Consider the following 22,524-nt stretch of genomic DNA (forward strand, 5'->3'; position numbering starts at 1 on the left):
ATAGCCTTGACTAGACGGACCTTTGTTGGCAAAGTAATATCTCTGCTTTTGAATATGCTATCTAGGTTGGTCATAACTTTCCTTCCAAGGAGTAAGCATCTTTTAATGGTAACAACCTTAAAATGAGTACATGGCACTGTACACACAGAATTTCAGCACCGGTTACTTGTTGACAGTATCCATTTCCTACTATTTCTGAAAGTGCACAATTAGATGTGCCTCAGGGGCTTTGAGAAATTAAAGGTGAATCTTGCTACCTACCATTTTAAAAGGGTTCTATTCTCTCAGGTTTCTTGACACCCTGTAAGTTCCTGGCATTGGGAGAAAGGTTTTATTTTGTGTGTGTGTGTGTGTGTGTGCGCGCGCACGTGTGCGTGTGCATGTACATTCTTAAGGCAGATGTTTGTTCCATTTTGTTCCTTTTTTTGTTTGGCACTAGACTAGAATAAAGACAAATATCTGAATTATCTTCCACTGTAGGAATGAAAATTAAATACAAGATCCTATAGTTGCAAGCTTTAGAAACAGACATAATTCATGACTTAATATATCTGAAGTGGCTTATTTTCTGTATTTCGCTGTGGGTTTTTGATTCCAGAATGATACAAGGGAAAGATACCCCTGGGACGTTGCTGATACCTAAGAGGGATTTGCTTTTTATCTTTTCCATGAAAATAAAACAGAATCTAAAAATCCTAGTGCTCTTTTAGTACTAACACCTGATGCTGCTGCTGCTGCTAAGTCGCTTCAGTCGTGTCCGACTCTGTGCGACCCCATAGATGGCAGCCCACCAGGCTCCCCCATCCCTGGGATTCTCCAGGCAAGAACACTGGAGTGGGTTGCCATTTCCTTCTCCAATGCACAGAAGTGAGAAGTGAGAGTGAAGTCGCTCAGTCATGTCTGACTCTTAGCGACCCCACGGACTGTGGCCCACCAGGGTCCTCGGTCCATGGGATTTCCAGGCAAGAGTACTGGAGTGGGGTGCCATTGCCTTCTCCGACTAACACCTAAGTATTGTAAATAGTTATCTAACACATGGAATGGAGGTCCTTCAATATTGCCATTTATAAAGCATCCACTCCATGTAAACACCATTTGAATAGCATTGTATTTCAGGGATAAATATTTTGTAACTAGAAAGGCTGGTTTGGGAGATCAAAATTTCATCTTATTTCACTAGTGTTGCATCTTTATTTGAAGTAGTTAAAGCTCAATGTGGTCAACAGCTGATGTGAAGAGCCAACTGGTTGGAAAAGACACTGAGGTTGGGAAAGATTGAAGGCAAAAGGAGAAGGGGGTGACAGAGTATGCATGGTTAGATAGCATCACCGACTCAATGGACATGAGTCTGAGCAAACTCCGGGAGATAGTGAAGGACAGGAGAGCCTGGTGTGCCATATGGGTTACAAAGAGTTAGACATGACTTAGCGACTGTACAGCAACAATGGTCAACTGCATCCTTTCTACGCATTTCCCCTAATACTAATTAAAGAATCACTCAACTCCCAGAGAAGTTGGCTGCAGCCTTGACGGTCCCCTTGGGACCATAGAGAGCATGTCACTCTGAACAAGCTTGCTATCAACAGCAAGGATGCCTGAGAGATGACCAGCCACATCTTTTGATCAATGTCATGCGTCAGAGCTGTACGTGGAAGCACATTGTCATAAACTAATTATAAATTTAACGGCATCTATCCCTTCCCTCTTTCCCATCCCACTGGGCTCTTGGGCACTTTGTGACTCCAGTCCTGAAGCAGTAACTCAGACTTATTCATTCTCTGCTCCCTTCTGCCAGCTCAGTAACGTCAGAGGTCTGGACTAAGTCATTGCTCTCTCAGCCTCATTTTGGGATGCAGGTAGTGGAGCCCTTCCTTGATCCTAGTATTATTTCCCCACAATGTGGGGGACTTCTGATTCCTTTACTGTGTGGGAACTGGCCTTACAGCCACCTTGGTGAGTTAAGTTCCTGCAGACTTGAAGCCTGCTGTGTGTTCATGTGTGCTAAGTCACTTCAATCGTGTTGGACTCTTTGCGACCCTGTGGACTGCAACCTGCCAAGATCCTCTGTCCATGGGATTCTCTAGGCGAGACTGCTAGAGTGGGTTGCCATGCTCCGCTCTAGAGGATTTTCCTGACCCAGGGATGGAACCCTTGTCTCTTACATCTACCTGCATTGGCAAGTGGGTTTTTTTTTTTTTTTTACCACTAGTGCCACCTGGGAAGCCCTTGAACCCTGCTGGTTTAGTCCCTATTACGGGGTATTCTTGAGTATTCTGCCATCGCTAGCCCATGAAGATTCTTGGTTGTTTGTAGGTTCTTTGAGCATCGGCATCAATTTTTAAGAAATCATTATGTATTTATTGAGTACCTATTGGATGTTAAGACTGTGCTGGGCAATGGAGTTATAATGGTGAATATTGGCTCCCAGTGAAAGCTAAGATACCAGAGGTCATGCCAAGGGTTCTACATGAACTATCCCATTGAATCCCAGACAATTTTATGAGATAAATTCTGTTAGAAATCCATTTTACAGATCAGGAAACTTCGGCCCAAAGAAGTCAAGTCTTAGAAGTCTCAGAGTTCTGAATCTGAACCCAAACCTAAAAGCCCCATTCATCAGATAAGGAATTCTGGGTGAACATGGATCTTGGCCAGTTGAGGTGGGGGCCTGGGATAAGACATGCTCACAGCATCTCCCTCTGCTGCTTACTGTGAGACCAGAAGGGCTACTGCACCTGTCTCTGGCCTCTCCCTTCATTTCCAGGATCAGGCATATTATTTCCCATTTTGACAGGTAGTCCATCCTCAAGGGTCTCAGAGACTCTGGCCTCTTCATAGACCATGTCCTCATGCACCATTGGGTCTGGGAGTTTCTGCTGGCACTAGCTGGGTGGGCCATGGCTAGCTGGCTGGCTGGCTATCTGGGGCTGTGACTGTTGCTGCTCCCTAGTAGTCATTGCCCAGTAGTTTCTTTATTGAAAAACAAAAACTGTGTGTGTGTGTGTGTGTCTGTGTGTGTGTGTATGAGAGAGAGTGAGACATTAAAGAAGACCCTGGCTTTAACGATCGGAATTACAAGATGGCCATCTGTACTGGTTATCATAACTGCCAGCTGGGCCCTGCTACACAAGTAACAGCTTCCCTTTGGCAGTGCCCTAGAAGTACATTTTAACATTTGTAATTGTTTTAGTATCTATTATTATTACAAGAATTCAGGGAAGTAACTGGTGCTGTGATTTTACATTACTTCCCTTGGTTGGATATAATGATGAAGTTTTCCTTATGGCACTTGAATGAGATGAGGTAACAGTGGAATTTATTAATATATATGAACCTCCTCAGAGAAGGCGATGGCACCCCACTCCAGTACTCTTGCCTGGAAAATCCCATGGACAGAGGAGCCTGGTAGGCTGCAATCCATGGGGTCGCTAAGAGTCGGACACGAATGAGCGACTTCCCTTTCACTTTTCACTTTCATGCATTGGAGAAGGAAATGGCAACCCACTCCAGTGTTCTTGCCTGGAGAATCCCAGGGACAGGGGAGCCTGGTGGGCTGCTGTCTATGGGGTTACACAGAGTCAGACATGACTGAAGTGACTTAGCAGCAGCATTCACCTCCTAACTACTATCTGAAGGAGAGTATTAGATTTGGCTTCTACAGTTGCTCCTCAATTTGTCACCCCCTTGAATGGAACTGTCTGCATAGATGTTGTGTCCTTTTCACTTTCCTTGACATCCTTTCTTTATGAGATGAACATGCGTGATTGAGTAGATCTATTTTTGGTCAACAGTCTAAAAGTTTTCTAACCTTCATTATTATACATCTAAAATAAGACTGACCACATGGTGCTTTTTGTCTAGCAAAACCCAGGACGCAAAGTGATTATAGATGTCTAGTTGGAATCTACTCTTTGTGGCAATAGTCTTCCTAGGGCCAGCACGGGGTCCTATTGGCTGGGGAGCATGCTTGGTTACTTCTGGAAAAGTTCAGGCCAAAGTCATCAGAGTCTGAATCAGTAGTTTTCAAATTGGGCTGCTTGTACCCTGGGGCTCTGAGTAAATGCTTGAATGATTCCATAAACAATGGAGTTGTTTATTTTTACCAAACAGTAATGATGTTACATGCCTAAGCAATCTTATTCTTGACTTTTATCTGTTTTACATATTTGGATTAGTTATAGAATTTTTAAAAAGTGTCTGACAATATTTATAAAATAAATTACTCTTGGTGATCTTCAACATGTAATCTGAAGACTGCTGTGCTATCTGAAGTGAAGTTGCTCAATCATGTCCAACTCTTTGAGACCCCATGGACTGTAGCCTACCAGGCTCCTCCATCTATGGGATTTTCCAGGCAAGAGTACTGGAGTGGGTTGCCATTTCCTTCTCTAGAGGATCTTCCCAACCCAGGGATCGAACCCGGGTCTCCCGCATTATAGGCAGATGCCTTACTGTCTGAGCCACCAGGGAAGTCCACCAGGGAAGTGTTATTTGAAGTCAGAATCTTTTGGTGTGCCTGATACCATGCATATTCCCAGCTCCACCCCACTGATGTAAGGAAACACTGAGAAGATCAGGTCACAGAATAATAGACATTTGACATTTGGCTGTTAAAAGGAACGTGGATCTCGTTCTTCTGAAATGCCCTTCCCCTGCTGTGAAGTCCTTGACAAGTGGCTATCTAGCTTCCACAAGAACCCTGCTGTCAGCCAGGCTTGTCATCTCCAAGTCTGCCCATCCTGATTTGAATCAGTTATAAATTAATAGAAAAATTGTCCCTGAAGGAATCAAGAGGCTTCCTTTCACCTCCCCCACCCCAAGAGTGGGTTTCAGAGCTTCTTCCCGGTATACTCAGAGCCTGTCTTTGCTGCCTCTAATATCACCCCCAACCCCTGTCATATCATTGTCTCCTTTCCTATCCATTCCCCTCACCATGCACCTGGAAGATGACCTTTTTTTTCCTCTTATTTATCTGTGTACATTAGCACTGAGTACTCCGCTGCTGCTGCTAAGTCACTGCAGTCGTGTCCGACTCTGTTCAACCCGATAGACGGCAGCCCACCAGGCTCCCCCGCCCTGGGTACTCTACTTGACACATTATTGTTGTTCAGCTGTGAAGCCATTTCTGACTCTTATCAACTCCATGGACTGTAGCATGCCAGGCTCCTCTGTCCATGGAATTCTCCAGGCAGAAATACTGGAGTGGGTTGCCATTTCCTTCTCCAGAAGATCTTCCCCACCCAGGGATCGAACCTGAGTCACCTCCATTGTCAGATGGACTCTTTACTGCTGAGCCACCACCTGACACATAGTAGCACTCAATGAAAGTGTGGTTCAGTCAACTCATCTCCCTCTCATTTAATAAGAATACCCGCCCTGGATCTTCATTTTGCCCTCTGAAATGTACAGAATTCGTTTGATCCCTCTTCCACATGACAACGCTTCACATATTTACAGAGAGCGCTGCTAAGCCTGCTTCTAAGACTCCTTGTATCTGTTCTAACTCCCTCAATTCCTTCAGCCATTGCCCTTAAAACGCTGTCTCCAGGGTCCCCGAAATCCTGATTGCCCAGCGTTTGTCCTAGTCTCACTTGGGTCACTCAGTCCTGAACCAACTCATGGCGTGTGGCTTGACAAGACACTGTTTCTCTCCATCATCTTGGTCACCACACTGTCTTAATAAAATGTAAGATTATATTCATGGGCTGAGCAGTCATGCTCCACTCATTGCCAGCCTCTTTATCTTGTAACCTTTGCTTTCCCATGATTTTCCACAATTTAGAAACTGTTTTGCAACCAGGCTAAGTCTCTGAGTGTGCCTCACAAACCAATGTGGGTTGCAGCTCTGGGTGAAACCGAGTCATATAAAGAGACTTTCATTAAGTTTGGATGGGCAGCTGCAGAGACCTGAGAGTCTGAGAAGAGAGGGCACAGGTCACTGAGAGGTGAAAAGAACCCAGTCCACTCAGCGCATTTTTAAACTCAAGAGGACCAAGAGGTGAGGGACTTGTGTGGAATCCAAAATCACCACCAGGAGCCACAATCTATTTGAGCTGGTGGCTCCAATGGACAGAAAAGCAGCATAAATTTCAGTGAAGCAAAGCTAAGTGGTAACGGACTTTAAGTTCTGTCATATATAGTTAATTTGCAGAATAAATTGGTCAGGGCAGCAAAAGGATTTAACATCCAAATTCATTTGCAAAACAGAAGCTAGATGAGTATCAAGAGGAAAATGGAGACCGTTACAACATTCCCTCGCCGGATGGAGTAGTATTATTATTGAATAATATTTTTATTAAACATTTCTAGACCATTTGGTAGTTAAAGATATTTATAAGCAAGCCCTTGCAGCATCTCAGCAAGGTACTGAATCTCCCGCTGTGGAATCACACAAGCACCAAGGACTTCCACCTGCATGGAACTCAGGTTAGCATCCTGGACACATGTACACACACACACACACACACACACACACAGTACACAATGTACTGCTGAGTCTTTGTAATCTGGAGATAGGCAAGAAATGGTCATGTGTCAGTTTTTCCCATTTCATAATTCTCACGGGGTGTCCCAGACTGTGCTCCTCTTGTCCAGGTTTGAAGCCAGAAATAGAAGAGGTAATGGAGGCAGAAGCTGGAGCTGATGAGAGGAAATGGAATAGAGTCACAAAGACAGTGTCGTTGGGCTGATGGTTCAGGCAAAGCGAAGGGGGACTCAGAAGCATCATTTAATTTCACTATGTGGATACAGCCGGAAGTTGAGAGAGGCCCCAGTCGAGCCCTCCACGATAGCAGAGGCCAAAGCTAGTTCCGGGAGCGCCCTTTCCTCTACACTCTCTCTGTTTCTATTAGTTGCCTCCCTCTACCTGTCCCAGGACTATTCCGCTGTGTTTTCCTGGCTCCTTCTTGGGGAGGACCAGGAAAGAGGAACGGCTCCTGCTCCGGAGTGGTCTGGGAGTGCACACTTGGCTTCTCAGCTCAGCCTCTCAGACAGAAAAACAAGACTAGGAAAATAAAACAAAACCTTAGTCTCCAGGCAAGGGCACGGGAGATTCCTGGCGGCCCACTGAGCATGCCCACTCACTCACATGATCTTCCTGCTAATGGAGATTTGAAAATAAGTAATCCCGCAGGTGTTCCTCATTTTCACCTCTCTCCCAGACTCGTCCTCTCTGCCCCGCCCTCCCTCCATGCTGCTCTGTCTGCAGCGAATCAGCAGGGATAATCCAGCGCAGCTCTGTGCATCCAGAAGGCTGTGACTCTGAATCTCTATGTCAGGTTTATTTTGATGTTGACAAGAAGATGAACACAGCTGAGGCTGGGCCGGGGATGCTGACGGAGCCAGAAACTTCTCCCCTCTTCCTGTGGCCCGTTGTCCTGGCCGGAAGTCCAGGGGGTGGATGGCCAGCTCCCAAGTGGCCAGCTAATGAATAGTCCCTGGCCACCGATCAGGGGAGGGCTGACTGTCAGTGTCACATTGGAGCACAGGATGCTCCAATGGGTTGAATACTGTCTCCCCGCAAAGCCATGCTCTTCTGGAAGCTCAGAATATGACCTTATTTGGAAATAGGATCTTTGCTGATGTAATTCGGTTAAGATAAAGTTATCCTGGATTTAGGGTGGGCCTGGTATCTTTGTAAGAGAGGGAGATTTGGGAAAGATAGACAGAGAAGATGGCCTCTTAACACCCAAGGATGAAACTGGAATGATGCAGCTTTAAGCCCAGAAATGCCAAGGATTGCAGGGAGCCACTGGAAACAAGAAGAGGCAGGAAGCATCCTCCTCTAGAGCCTTCAGAGGGCGTGCAGCCCTGCCGACACCTTGGCTTGGGACTTGCAACCCCCAGAACTGGAGAAATAAATTTTTATTGTTTTAAGTCAGTCATGTGATGTCATTTATTATGGCAGCTTTAGGAAACAGAAAGGGAAAGATTTGATGTGAACAAAAAGCTTGGTGATCCACTTAGTCACATGAGAGGCATTTAGTGAATAAAGAAATGAGACTATAACAGGCAAATGAAAAACCAGAATCCTATAAACATTACAAATGTGAGTGTCAGTGTAAACCTACGGAGTACCTGGTGCTGGCCTCTAGGGTTGCAGGGAGGAGCAGGTCCCACCCCGGAAGCGAGTAGGATGGACAAGACATAACCCCAAACTCAGTCTGATTCAGGGTGGTAGGTACCCTCTCTGGACCCTGGCACAAAGTTCCAGTGGGATGACTTCTATTAGGGGTGATGGGAGCAGAGTGGCACCAGTATATTTATGGAGAAGGATGGAAGAATGACAGGAAGGGAGGGAGGGAACAAGGAAGGAAGGAAGAAAAAGAAAGTAAAAGGGAGAGACATTTTTAGAGAGTGTGGGACAACCACAGTCTCAGCTGGTCTCCCATGGCCCGTAGACATGGGCACTGAGTAGGTACTTCTGGACAATCTCTGTGAGCCACCTCAGGCTGCCTGGCCTGGCCTTTAGGATGTATCCTAATGAGGCTTTGGGTGGCAGTCTTGAGGAATTGCAGGCAGTCAGAGAGCTTAAATGCCTTTGCTTCTTTCCATCCCTGTGTGTTTGTTGAATGCTTATCAAGGACAGGGCATTGGATGAAAACGCACCTTCTTGCCCACTGGGGACTAGCAATCTAGTGATTAGAAGGGCTCATTTCTGTGGTCAGAGCTTTAGGGCTTCCCAGAAATGTTTGGATTTTGTTTTTGTTCCTCTTGAGATATACGGGCTGAGATGCATCTTCAGGCATCTTTAAAGTGTTGGTTGCATCACTGGGCTGCATTCATATTTCCCTTTTCACACTAAGTTGAAGATTAAAAAGAAGTCACTTTTTTTTTTAAGCACTTGAAGTCACTGTTAAACAAAGGTTGGTTTTGGGTTTTTATTGATCCCTTGGTAGCTGCTGCTATCCTGCTATTTCTCGGACTCAGCCTCTCATTCCAAACATCACTATGACTGACCAGAAAAGAGGCTGACAGAGGCTTTGGCCAGCTTATCAGTTTATTATGAAATTAAACCTGGTCCCATGTCAAAGGTGACTTAACAACTTTGGGCAAAGATAAAGCATTGCAGCTACCCCCAAACTTCAGTTTCACGTGAACCAGGAGCCTCAACCAGGAAATTATTTGTTTGATGACATTCTTATTAAGACGGGGGCAGTCTTCAGGAAATGTAACCTTATCCTTATGTTATTGATCAGCTTTTTAAGAGCCTTTTGGGGACTAGATACCATTTTCTTTCTGTCTCCTTCAGCTTCCAAATCTGCATGGTCATAATTGATGAACAAAATCAGCACCTGGAGGCGCCTTGGGGAAAGGTTTAATTCTGTTTTGTAGGCAATTCTTCATGAGGGAATTGGAAAACTGCATTTTTAGAGAAGAAAAAATGTCAACAAGGATTGGAGAAAAACTGAGCATTTTCTGGCTAAGTACCAGTTAAGAAAAAAAAAAAAAATCGCTTGTCCAGAAGACATCTTTTCTTCAACATCCCCATTAATGGGGCTTTGCTGAGGTGCCCAGTGGGTATTTGATGACACCTGACTGTTACTCTGGATTTTACCATACCCAGACATGCTGCTCATGCTTAAAACAAAGACCATCTGCTATTTCCAGAAGCTTTCTGAAGGAATAACAAAGAACTAGAACTGATGTGTGCAGTGACTTTAGTTTTATTGTCATTGTTGTCCTACATCACATCCTTGCATATCATTTATTTTCTATTTAGTAGTTGGTACCTCTTCATGTAACTTTAATTTTAGAATACAAGGGATACATCCTGACAAAGGATGTTTGTTTTTTAATTGTGGATTGATTTGTAAGAAAGGACAAGAGTATACGTTCTCTGGAACTGGGACTGTTTCTGATAGTTGGATAGTTGTCTAGTATTTAATCCCAAAAGAAAGTTGTGCTTCCTCTGAGCTAATGGGTAGTGATGGATGATTGGCAGGAGAGGTGAATGGGCTCCTATGTGCAGGCTGAGGTTGGGCAGAGCAGAAAAAGTGAAGAAGACGTGGTTTTCATGCTTCATCTCTGTAACCATCTTTGGGGTCCAGAGTGCCTCTCTCTGTGTCTTGTTTGTTGGTGAAGTGGTCCATGCGATGAATCCTGGTACACTGCTATCCCTCAGCTCTCAGAGCTGCCCAGAACCCGCACAAGCGATGTGACATCAGTGGCCACAACTTTCTCACATTTTCAAGTCACGAAAGAACCAGAGTCTCCTCTTCAGCACCACCCTTGGCTACTCCCTTTCCTACGTGTAAATCCTTAAATCCCAAAGTGATTTACCCAACGCACGTTAGTAACCTTTGAGCTACATGTGTATGCTTTAAAGTTTGCAGAATGTATTTTTGCAATATTATCTCAAATCTTTGCAACTAGATTATCTCTGGCCAATTTCTGTTTGTACATGAAAGTAGCAGAACTTACTCAGAACTGATATCTCTCTTCCTTGAAGGAAACTAGAAAATCTCAAAAGAACCTAGGAAGTTACAGGGAAAAGTAACATTAAACTCAGCCTGTCTAGTTAGTACCTGCAGAATGCAGAGAGCAGGCACTTCGTATATAAGCCATTTAAATGATTTATTAATTGGACAGACATTTGTATGCATCCCATAAATATTTGTTTAATGAATTGTTGAATGCATTAGTTACATTACCTGTTAGGCACTGTGGGATATTACAATGGCGAAGAAGACTTAATTTCGCCCTCCAAGGAGCCTACCATTTGATGGTGTGGCTGGCCGCAGTGCAGGTAAGTAGACAGGCACTGTGAGTATCCTTCATTTTAGAGTCCTCGCTGTGTCCCGTATCTGCTAAATTCTCTTCATGGATTTTATCAGTTGATCATTACCACGGCTTATGAAATCGGCTATTATCAACTCTATTTTATGTATGAGAAGGCCCAGGCACAGAAAGGTTAAGAAGCCGCCCTGAAGTTACACAGCTAACAAGTGGTAAGGTGAGAAATCAAACCCAGGCAGTGCGACTCAGACCTCACAGAGAAGTGGATGGCTTGGGGGACCTAAATGACGGAGACTCGAGACGAATTGGGCGAGCAAGGAAGAACCCACAAAGAACCCAGGATTTCTGGCTCCAGTGACACAGAAGCTGATGCCCTTTGCTGAGGAAAGGACCGAAGGAGGAGGAGGTTCTGGGGAAGGTGTGGAGGCGTGAGGACGGTAGTCTGGGACACGTTGAGTTTGCATGTTGACCATTCACATGGATTTTCAAACAAGTATCTTAAGTTTCTGTTATACTGGGGGAAGCAATCGTGGCTAGAGATGTAGCTTTGGCTGTTATCAGATGATTCTTTGTTCTTTCTGCTTGACTGCTTGAAGCTTTAATAAGGGGCTGGAGACATTTACAGATGCTGTGACTTTATTCTTTATGTTTGGCTTGTTTTCAAAATTTAAATTCATGGTTCATGACTTCTATGTTTACTCCTCCTTTCCCTCTCTCTCTCTCTCTGTATATATATCTCTCTCCACGGATATATGGATAGACATAGAAAAATATGGACATGGAAATGGATATTTGCACCTAAACTAGGGGAAGGAGTTTCAAATATGAAGACAAAATCCTTTTACCCAAAGCACCCACTCCCTGCTGCTCAGGTGTAGAGAGAAGGGGCCGGGTTACGCCCTACCCACTTGTCCCTGATTTGGAACCCATCCTATCATATGTTGTCCAGCTCAGTTCAGTTCAGTTGTTCAGTCGTATCCGACTCTTTGTGACCCCATGAACTGCAGCACGCCAGGCTCCCTTGTCCCTCACCATCTCCTGGAGTTTGCTCAAACTCATGCCCTTTGAATCGGTGATGCCATTCAACCATCTCTTTTGCCTTCTTCTCTTCCTCCTGCCCTCAATCTTTCCTAGCATCAGAGTCTTTTCAAGTGAGTTGGCTCTTCATATCAAGTGGTCAAATTTTGGAGTTTCAGCTTCAGCATCAATCCTTCCAATGAATATTTAGGGTTGATTTCTTTTAGGATTGACTGGTTTGATCTTCTCACTGTCCAAGGGACTCTCAAGAGTCCTCTCCAGCACCACCGTCCAAAAGCATCAATTCTTCGGTGCTCAGCCTTCTTTATGGCCCAGTTCTCGCATCTGCACATTATTACTGGAAAAAAACCATAGCTTTGGCATGGCAGGTCTAGGAGTTCACTTTAAGGCCATCCAGAGCAACTTGACCCTCTGTCTACAGACATAACCAAATGCCGTGAGAGGCTGATTTGAGCCTGGGTATGTGGGTGGAAATGTGAATTCTGGTAATTTCAAGACTTCTGATGTGAACAGGAGTGGACCAGGGTGGGGCGGGTACATGGACATTGGGGCGTCAGCTTCAGGGTACACTTCCCTGTGGCTGTGCTTCATTTACCCCATGTCAAGCCTTCTTTCCTGTGGGTCCTAAACTGTCTCCAAAACCTGGGATCTGATGAGTTTGCGTTTGGTTTTCTTGCAGCCTAATGAACTGCCTCTGTAGTTCTAGCTGTGATGTCATTAGCATCTCATTGCCTTGGGCAGCAACTCAGGAGAGAGGTTCTTAGGCAGCCCCAGAATCCTACAGGAATTGTACCAATTTACTTCATAACAACTAATTCACCCTCCTGACCTGTCAGTTTCCAGCAGCAGAGCAGACCCTGCATGAGGATGGTCATACTTTTATTACCATCCTCCTAGGCTCCTGAGTCTAGGTGAGTCAATATGCACAGGCCTAAGGCCACAGGCACATCCGCAAAGAGATTTTGAACACAAGGGATGCCAATAATCTCATACCATGATATTCTACTGGGGAAAGTCATCTGCTGTGTGCTGTAGGATACAGATTTAGCCTAAAGCAAATGGCATGTATTTATAGCAAACTGTATTTGCAAAATGCTTTGCAGTTTGGGGGTTGTTAACGACTTTCCAGGTTGGCTGTTCTTCTGCTTGTAAGAAAGCTAAGTGTGATGAGGACCCCAAAGCCTCCCCTGAGAGCAGAGGGGTAAATTTTGCAAATCGGGGTGAGTGGAGGGGGCACACGAGTGTTTTTACTCAGAAGGCACCTTTGTCAGTTACAACTTTTAAGACCTTTGTCGCTGTTCAGTTACTCAGTTGCGTCTGACTCTTCGCGACCCCATGGACTGCAGCACGCCAGGCTTCCCGGTCCTTCACTATCTCCCAGAGTCTGCTCAAACTCATGTCCATAGAGTCGATGATGCCATCCAACCAAGACCTTAACTGTAACTTATTTATGTCCAGAAACTGTGTGTTTGTTGAAATAGAATATTCATTTTATTAAGAGACAATATCATGTCTTGAATTACTAGAGCATTTTTACCCTTCTACCCGGGACCTAGAAGGTAGAAGAGGGGAAAGTAAGAAAAGACTGTAACTGGAGTGGGTAGTGGACGAAGGCAGGCATTGAGCCATTAGGAAATACAGTAGTGTCTCCTCGTTCCACGTCTAGACCGCGCCACCACCCACTCCAGCACCCAGGATGGGGTTAAAAGCAGATGTCAAAGATCAGACTGTCCTGCAGCATTTAGGATTCGAAACTCTTCTTCCACTCACCACAGACATGATGGTTATTGGTGTTCTCTTTGGGCAAAGGGAGATTTATCTGGGCTTTCACCACCAGACTCCATCATTTTAAGGAGTATTTCCCAATTGTATCTTTAACAGTGCATGGAAAATGCATTTCCTTTTTGAAAAATCTCTCTCATACACACATCTCTATTCTTCGCTGGAGCCTGAATAGATGGCTTTGGGGAGTTAGCTGCTCGTTGCTTCTGTGTAAATCTTGCTCCTCTCCTGACAGCTCCATCCTGCATGACGAGGGGACCAGAGGGGCAGTTCGTCTTGGCCTCCAGCAGAACCTGCTCTATATGGGCCTGAATATTTTCAGGAGAAGGAAAATAAAGTTCTGATGAAACCAAGAGTTTGGTGGCCTCCCACCATCTTCCTCTGTAAACTGCTTCCTGTGTTTCTCTGTGTCCTAACCTTGCACCAATCCAGGGCTGAAGGATATCGAAGGGGATTAGTTGCATCTTGCCTTTAATTGGGAAAGCCAGAAGACAGCAGCAAGAGGAACCACCCCTCAAATGTTTACAGCAATTACAAGCCTTAATGATGGCACGCTGGAGGGCAGGGAGGCTGTCACTCAGCTCCACTGTGGTTGGGGTGCAGTGCCCTCTAGTGGCCAAATTTGTCTGCCATCTGGTGCACCCTAAGTGGTGAATGGGCAGAGCTTATATGTCATGTATTGGAGCTTCCCTCATAGTTCATTCAGTCAAGAATTTGTCTGCAAATGCAGGAGACCCGGGTTTAATTCCTGGGTGGTGAAGATCCCCTGGAGAAGGAAATGGCAACCCACTCCAGTATTCTTGCCTGGAGAATCCCATGGACAGAGGAGCTTGGCAGGCTACAGCCCATGGGGTCGCAAGAGTTGGACACGACTTAGCGACTAAACCACCATCGTATGTGTATGGATGTGTGTGTAGGATCTAGAGGGAATTTCTGGGTATTGGGGAATTAAAGGTGAGAGAAAATAAATGTGATGCCATATTATTTTCCCCTTGAAGTAGTTTATACTTCACGTGAAGGATATTGAGATTTTAATTTTCCCTCTGAATTTTCTTCTTTTCATTATCTTATGTTTCTCCCCATTATGTCTCTCACTCTATCTTTCTCTGCATAAGTTTTATGGAATTTGTTTTACTCAACTTTTTGTTATTTGACTGAATGGAAATTGTACCATCACATTTTTTTTTTTAAGTAGCCAGGCATTACTTTTCCATAAGTATCTGTTCTGTCCAAAGTGGCCGTGATGAATTTTTCACACCTTTTCTTTCCTCTCACAGAAGTCATTTTAGACTTTATATCACCATCTAGTGGTCATTTCATAGAAGTGCTTTTCCAAGCCTGTGTTGAGTTACTTTCTCAATCTCTTGGCTGGCTGGATAATGAAATGCATGTGAGGGAGGGGCAGAGGGCCAGCAGGAGACCCTCAGGCTCTGCTGCGAAGCTTGCACAGAGAAATGTTTTAAATCTTATCTTGAAAAGAAGCATGATCTCTTTACTGATTTTTTTTTTTTTTTAATTCTTTTACTCTCTCGATGAATGAGGGCCTGCTTTTCTAGAAGTCGCATCATGGATTCAAAGCTCTCACCCCACCCCCCTTATTGCAGCCCAGTCCACACAGCCTGTTGAAGAGGAATGGAAGCTTGGCCAAAGGGCTGGATGGGGAGTCCTGCCCGGTCATGGCCACTTTGTGAACACTCCCAGCCGGGAGGTGGACTGAGTTGCGTGAGCCTGAGTATCAATCAAGATTTGCACATGGCTTGGAGTGACTTTGAGGTTAACCGCTGTGGGCTCCTGGATCTCCCATTTGAGGCCATCCTTCTTGGTTTTGGTGTGTGCAGTTACTTAGTTCTCTTATAACCTAGCAAGGGCTTGAGCTCAATCTCGGATCTGTTATTAAACAAAATGTGAGTGTGAAATAAATGATATTCCATATTTATAGTCTCTGAGTCTTTGCCTTTGCGCAAAGAAGGAGTCTGGTGTCAATGGAACTGCTGATTAAAAAATGCCTTGTCTGCATAGTGATAATGCTCATGTGGGAAATGATAGTGCTGAAATACCTCTGGACTCTTCCAAATGGTCTTACATTACATTGCAAACAAGGGGAATAGCAGAGCTCCCTGAACCCTGTAAGAGGAGACTCTGCTGTAAGGCTATAAGTCATATTTCATGATCACCTTCTGGAACCGCTTTGTAGATCATTCCAAACAGTTCCCCCAAAGATCCAGTTCATTAAGGATGGCACCCTGGATGAGCTTGAGGAGCAGAAGGAATGTTCTATTATATCTGCCCATCATTTCCAAAAGCCCAGGTGTCCCCCTGAAATTTTTTCATGTTCAGGCATACAACTGGGCACAAAGGACCAGGGGTCACCTAAGGAACACGGAGTTTGTCAGCAGATTCTACTTCCATCTTCCTTTAGACTTAATAACTTAAAAGTCATGAAGGCTTGGAAAAGAAATACCAAGCAGTGCTTTCTTCTGTAAGGAGCAAACACTTCTTTTCTGGCAGGCATTTCCACTGTTTGTCACCAAATATAAATCAAGAGCATCCCCAACTACCTTTTACTCATCAGTCAAGAGCAATATGGATCCATCTCTCAGGCTCTGGAGTACAACTCTTTTTGAAAAAGTCAAAATCCCCTCCCCATCTTCCATACCCCAATTGATAATGAAGCAGAGAATTCTTATTCTTCCCTGTGACTTAAAGGCTTTAGGGTTCAGATCTCATGATAGCTGTGTCTTCTTGAGGCTCTTGGATTTACTCTCCTCATCTGTAAAATGGGTGTGATGATAGAATTCACGCAGAGAGCTGTGGTAGGGGTTCAGGGAGGTCTTAAACAGCTCTCACTTTCATAGTTCAGACTTGATGAATCTTACTGCTAGTTATGATTAAAACTATAATGATGGTGATTTGACATGCACTAGTCATTGTGTTTTGTGCTTGAAAAATGTTTGGCTGTTTATTTATTACACAATGCTAGGGGCAGGTATTATTGATATCTTCATTTTGGGATGAAGAGAGTGATTTATAGAATAATCACTGCTATTATTGTTTATGTTATTGATGATAGCCATAAAACCTGCACAGATACTGCAGAAGCCTCCCTCTGAAATGATTCATGGGGCTCATGACACTCAGAAAGCAAGGAAGGAAAAAAACTGTCTCACATTTGGAAGGACTATTTCCAACTCTGTGGCTTTCTGAGAGTATGGGTTCCCCAAACTGAGTGGGATGACAGCGTCACATTCTTACCCCTCACAGACACTTTCTGACTTCTCAAGAACCTGACTCCAGCACTCGGGCCAGGAGGCCATGCGAGTCCCTGCTGTCTCACCTCTCTGTTCCCTTTCATTCTGTGTCTGGCAGGCAACTCCCCATCCGACGAGTCAGAGGAGCGGGAAAGAGATCCCAAGGTGCTGACGTTCCCAGAGTACATCGCGAGCCTCTCAGAGTCTGGCACCAAGCGCGTAGCAGCCGGAGTCCGCATGGAGTGCCAGAGCAAGGGCCGATGCCCCTCGTCCTGCCCCCTGTGTCACGTGACATCCAGCCCTGACACCCCTGCCGAGCCAGTTCTGCTGGAGGTGACCAGAGCCGCCCCCATCTATGAACTGGTGACCAACAACCAGACCCAGAGGGTAAGAGGCCTGGGACTCGTGGCTCAGGGTGGCATCAGCAACAACAGAGGGCTTTGCAAATGGTCTGAGGAGGTCACAGGGTCAGCTGAGCTCCAGGCTAGGACATGGAGAGCGGGACTTTTTTTTTTAACTACTCCAGGCATCTAATTTTCTTAGATTTGCATATTTGCATGTTAAATCCAGTCAGTGCCTTCGCGTCACCCATGGTGATGACTCAGGAGTCACTGTTCAGCATTTGTACAAGTCTTTGAGCAACAAGGGCTAGTAGGAAAGAGGAGGATGGGGAGGCATAAGCAATCATAGTCACCAAAACAGTGTTCAGAAGGCCTCAGGAGGGGATGGTCATGGGAGGGGGTCAGCAATGCGGCCCCTTCTTGTTGGCATGGCAGGTGGACCAGCGTTCCTAACTGATCCAAACCTAGGACCAGCTGCAGCCAGATGAGAAGGAGCACCTTAGGGATACAGGTCCCCAGGGGAAAGGTCGGCCCACCTTAGCCTGGAGGGGCTGCTTTCCTGGTGATCACTCTGACTCTAAGAGCAAAACTCCAAACCAATGCAGATCTTTCTGCCTTCTCTTATGCAGCTGGGTCATGACGTTTCCCCCAACCACTTCTCCTTTTCTTCTGCTGATCCCTCTCCCAAAGTGCTAGGAGGAAATAAATGGAGCCCTAAGGATAAGCTGAATAAGTGCAGTACAGGCAGGCTTACCTCACTCCCTAGCTCTCTGATCTCCTCAAGGATGTGAAGAACAGGGTGAGTCAAAACACAGGCAACAACAACAACATTGACAATCACAAAATAAACACAAAAGCTCAAGGTGGGGACTTCTGAGACTCCAGGCAAAGCCCACCTTGAGGACAAGGTACAGTAGTCACAGCAGTGAGCTGCTGGCAGGCCTGAGACGTGTGTCTATCCAGGTGGGTGTTAATTGCTTTCTCTTTTCTCTTTTGAGGAACACCTGGTGTGTCACAGTTTGCTCCACAGGTGATGCTCAAACCAACAGGAAGGATTTTGCATGTGTGTGTGTTTCTCTCGCCTCTCTGCCTCCACCACAGATATTTCATTGGGTGTTTGAAAATAAGGTTTTTCATAGGAACAAAAAGATAAATTGTTCCTTTGGCCTACAAATTTCTCTTCAATCTGAAAGAAGTGACTATGGGAAGAGAAGTGGGAGAAGAGAGACCATGGGAGGTGGGCTTGAAAGGATGAAGAGAAGGCGGGGCTTGTGTCACCATGGAAACCCAAAGCTGCAGTGATTTTACTCCAATGCCCAGCCCTCCCCTAACCTTTCCCACCCCAGGCTGCTTCAGCTGGTATCCAGGAGCTCCTGTACACTTGGCTGGAAACAGCAGAGTCACAGCGCTCAGGCACAGAACCATCCTATGAGACGGGCAGAGTGTGTGAAGCTGCAGACAGGGATGAGCTTTGTGGGAGAGTCGGGGGTGGCTAGAGCCCCTGCTTCCTGTATGGCCAACACCAGCAGAATGAGGAAGCTGGAGGAAGTTTCGTCTTTAGCAGCCCCCTTTTCTGGATCCCCTGCTAGCCTGAACTTAGCCCCTTCCTGTCTTCCTGCACTGGTCTTAGGAGGCGTCTCTCAACCTCTCTCCTATCTGGCCATATTTTGAACCCTGAATTTCTAAGCACGTAGAAAGGTGGCTTGAACTGTAGTTCAGTCACTGCGCCCTGTTTCTCCTCACTCATCTTCCTTAGACGTCTTCTGTCCCCACCATTCTCTCTGCTCCTCTGCTTTTCTTTCTAACTGTACCCTTCCTCCCAAAGGATGGAGATGAGGAGTGACAAGCCAAGGACCAGGGGAGGGGAGCTGAGTCCTGGCATTAGTAACTCAGTGTGTCCCTATCCCCACCTCTCTGATGGATCTTTGAGCCAATTTTCCAACATCTTGGCCTTATTATCTTCCTTCTGTTGGACTAAATACTCCCTAATGCCATATTTCAGTCTAGTCTGTGATTGCAGTTTAAAAACATGTAAGTCAAACCAATATTCTTGCCTGGAACATCCTATGGGCAGAGGAGCCTGGCAGGCTGCAGTCCCTGGGATCACAAAGAGTTGGACATTACTGAGAGACTTCACTTTTTAAGTCAAGCCATATTACCAACCAGGTATCTCAAATCCAACAAACTCACCATCTTCCACCCTAAGCCATACCTGCCATGCTTCCGTCTCAGTGAAAGACATTATTTTCTACCAAGTTGCCCAAACTGGAGACCAAGGATGCTTCCTATACTTTTCTTGTCCCTGACATCTATTCCATCACCAAGGGCCACAAATATCTCAAATCCATCTCTTTTTATCAAACCCCCATCACAGCCTAACTATTATATTTCAGTCATGTTAAGTTGCTTTAGTTGTGTTCAACTCTTTGTGACCCAATGGACTGTAGCCCACTAGGCTCCTCTGTCCATGGGATTCTCCAGGCAAGAATACAGGAGTGGGTTGCCATGCCCTTCTCCAGGGGATCCTCCCATCCCATTGATTGAACCCATAACTCTTACATCTCCTGCACTAGCAGGTGGGTTCTATGCCACGAGCACCGTGTGGAAAGCAGCTCAGTGGGTAATGAACCAGCCTGCAGTGCAGGAGACATAGGAAACAGGTATTCAATCCCTGGGTCAGGACATAGGAAACAGGTATTCAATCCCTGGGTCAGGAGGAGGAAATGGCAACCCACTCCAGTATTCTTGCCTAGGAAATCCCATGGACAGAGGAGTCTGGTGGGCTACAGTACAAAGGGTCGCAAAGAGTTGGCACGACTCAGTGACCGAGCACACATGGATTGTATTTCAGTTATCCACTGTAACATCAAGCCACCATCTTATTACAGTTGCCTTCTTACTGGTTTTCCTGTTAGACCAGTCAGAGTCATCTAACTAATTAGTCTAATATGCACTTCTGATCATATAGCAGCAAAGTAATTCAGTGGCTTATCTCTTGACACCATCTAAAGCCTTTAGCACATCATTAACAAGGGCAGGTCACTATCGAATTTCGTCTTCACTTACATGGTTAGGCTGCGCCCACGCTATACTTTATCCTCTAAAATTTAACTCCTTGTATCTCCTTAAACACAAAATGTTTTCTCCCATGCTTCTGGTCCTTCAGATTTGCAGCTCTCTCTCCCAGAAGTGCTTTCTCCCACATTACTGCCCCTGGCAGACTCCTATTGTTACTTCCAAGTTCCAGCTCAAACATGACCCTCCCTTACTCTCCCAGGCCGACCCAGTGTTCCTTCATGTAGCCCCCATGGTACAGGTGTGTGCATCTTTTAAAGCATGCCTCACCTATTACTCTTCGGTTTATATACATGTTCACTCTCCCCTAGACTGTGAGAATCTTTCTCGTCTATGAAATCCCAATGCCTTTGAAACATGTATATTATCATATGTGAAACGAATCGCCAGTCCAGGTTCGATGCATGATACAGGATGCTTGGGGCTGGTGCATTGGGACGACCCAGAGGGATGGGATGGGGATGGAGGTGGGAGGGGGGTTCAGGATGGGGAACACCTGTACACCCGTGGCAGATTCATGTTGATGTATGGCAAAACCAATAAAATATTGTAAAGTAATTAGCCTCCAATTAAAATAAGTAAATCTATATTTTAAAAAAATGAAATCCCAGTGCCTGACAATAGTCACACACAGATGTCATTCTGCAGAATGAATAAGCAAAAGGATCAATAAAAAGAAATGAATGGATAGATGAACTTGAAAGTTCAGCTGCTCTCCTTAGAAAAAAAATAATAAAAGTTGGAAATTAGATTTCTTTTTTAGAATCAGAATTAAATCTAATGACAAACCAGGACTCCTATGCAATGCCGGGTACATTGGAGGGACAAAGAAAAATGTAATTTTCCCTTCTCTTTCTTTCCCAAATCGTACCTTCTTGATTCTGAAATCACTTCAGCCATTTCAGGGTGTGCTCCAAGGAGATCCAGTCCTTTATGCCTTCACACAGAAAGAACTCAGTGAGAGGCACAGCGATAGGTAAGAAGTGACCTATTAGAACAAGGTGCTTGTGAGGCTTATAAATGGGCAGGTTAGAGGGGGCTGGGCACTGAGAACTTAGTAGGCTACAGTTTTATAATCAAAGGAAGAGTGAGGAGGGAAAAAAACACTTTTTTCCTCATTCTTGAATAGACATCACGCTTCTATCGGCTCCTCCTCTGGGTTGAGCCGGGGAGTTTTCCTATATGAGCGGGCTAGGACTGTCGTGGCACTGTGGAAAAATTAATTTAGGTCTCATTTCAATGAGGACGGGCTTCCCAGGCGGTGTTAGTGGTAAAGTACCCACCTGGCAATGCAGGAGATGTAAAGCTGAGGGTTCGATCCCTGGGTCAGGAAGATCCCCTGGCAACCCACTCCCGTATTCTTGCCTGGAGAATCCCATGGACAGAGGAGCCTGGCGAGCTACGGTCCATGGGGTCGCAAAGAGCTGGACACGACTGAAGCAACTAAGCATTGCACGCACAACGAGGGCCTTTCACTGTGAGATGTCACTTTCCATAAATTGTTGGCTTTTGTGTGTGCAGAGAGCATGTCCTAGGAGTCAGTAACTCACTGGGCTCACTGGGCAGGAGGCGGGTCTCATGCCACCACCGTTTGGTTGTTTGGGGGCATGTCCCGTGCTTCCGTAGCATGGTTTTGTCGCTAACCAAGCCTGCTTGGTTTTGGTTAAGCAAAGCTGCTTTCTTGAGTGATTATTAACTTACAGGATCTCCCATACTTTTTCTTTACTTACAGTCCCCTAGTGGGATTAACTGTTTAATCACTTTTCCCCTTTCCTCTGTCCCTGTCAATTCCTCTCTGGTACCCTCAACCTACCTTCACAGTTACCTCTCGCACAGAACATAAAGAGGAGGAACTTGCAGGGAATGGTCTGAAATGGCATTCAGAATGTTTGTCATTGTAAGTGACGGTCGTCACGCCTTTGGGAGGACAATCTGGTCATGTTGCTCCCTTGTGTGAAACATTCTGATGACTGCCTGTTGCTCTTAGAACATGACACCTTCCCACGCGGTGTCCAAGGACTCTCTGTAATCAACCCTGCCGCCCTCCCACTTCCTCAGCATCTCTTTGCCCCTGCTTTCTCTCACAGCCAGGTGAACTTTTTCTCAGTTGATGTTAGAAGTAAAGTCTCATACAGGCTAAAGTCTTCTTAATGTTGGTTTTTTTCCACCTGGAACACTTCTCCAACTTTTGTGACTCGATTACTCTTGACCTATCCCTCCAGTCTCTCGAAGGCATTCCCGCGCTCTTCTGTGATACGGGCCCCCTCCTTGTGCCTCCTGCCACCATCTCAGCCCTTCTGGAG

The 22,524-nt window shown here is 45.5% G+C and overlaps 1 protein-coding gene across 1 annotated transcript in view; it reads left to right on the forward strand.

Annotated features, from left to right (window-relative positions):
* ASTN1 (astrotactin 1) overlaps positions 1-22,524 on the forward strand; it is a 356,585-nt gene that overhangs the window by 292,262 nt on the left and 41,799 nt on the right. The window contains exon 17 of the mRNA XM_086342418.1: positions 16,924-17,192. Coding sequence (XP_086198544.1) covers positions 16,924-17,192 — 269 coding nt within the window. The remainder of the gene's footprint in view (positions 1-16,923; positions 17,193-22,524) is intronic.

Source organism: Bos grunniens, chromosome 16 (genome assembly GCF_055505025.1).
Source record: "Bos grunniens cultivar Pamir isolate PY7600 chromosome 16, Bosgru_T2T1.0, whole genome shotgun sequence".
Lineage (NCBI taxonomy): Eukaryota > Metazoa > Chordata > Mammalia > Artiodactyla > Bovidae > Bos > Bos grunniens.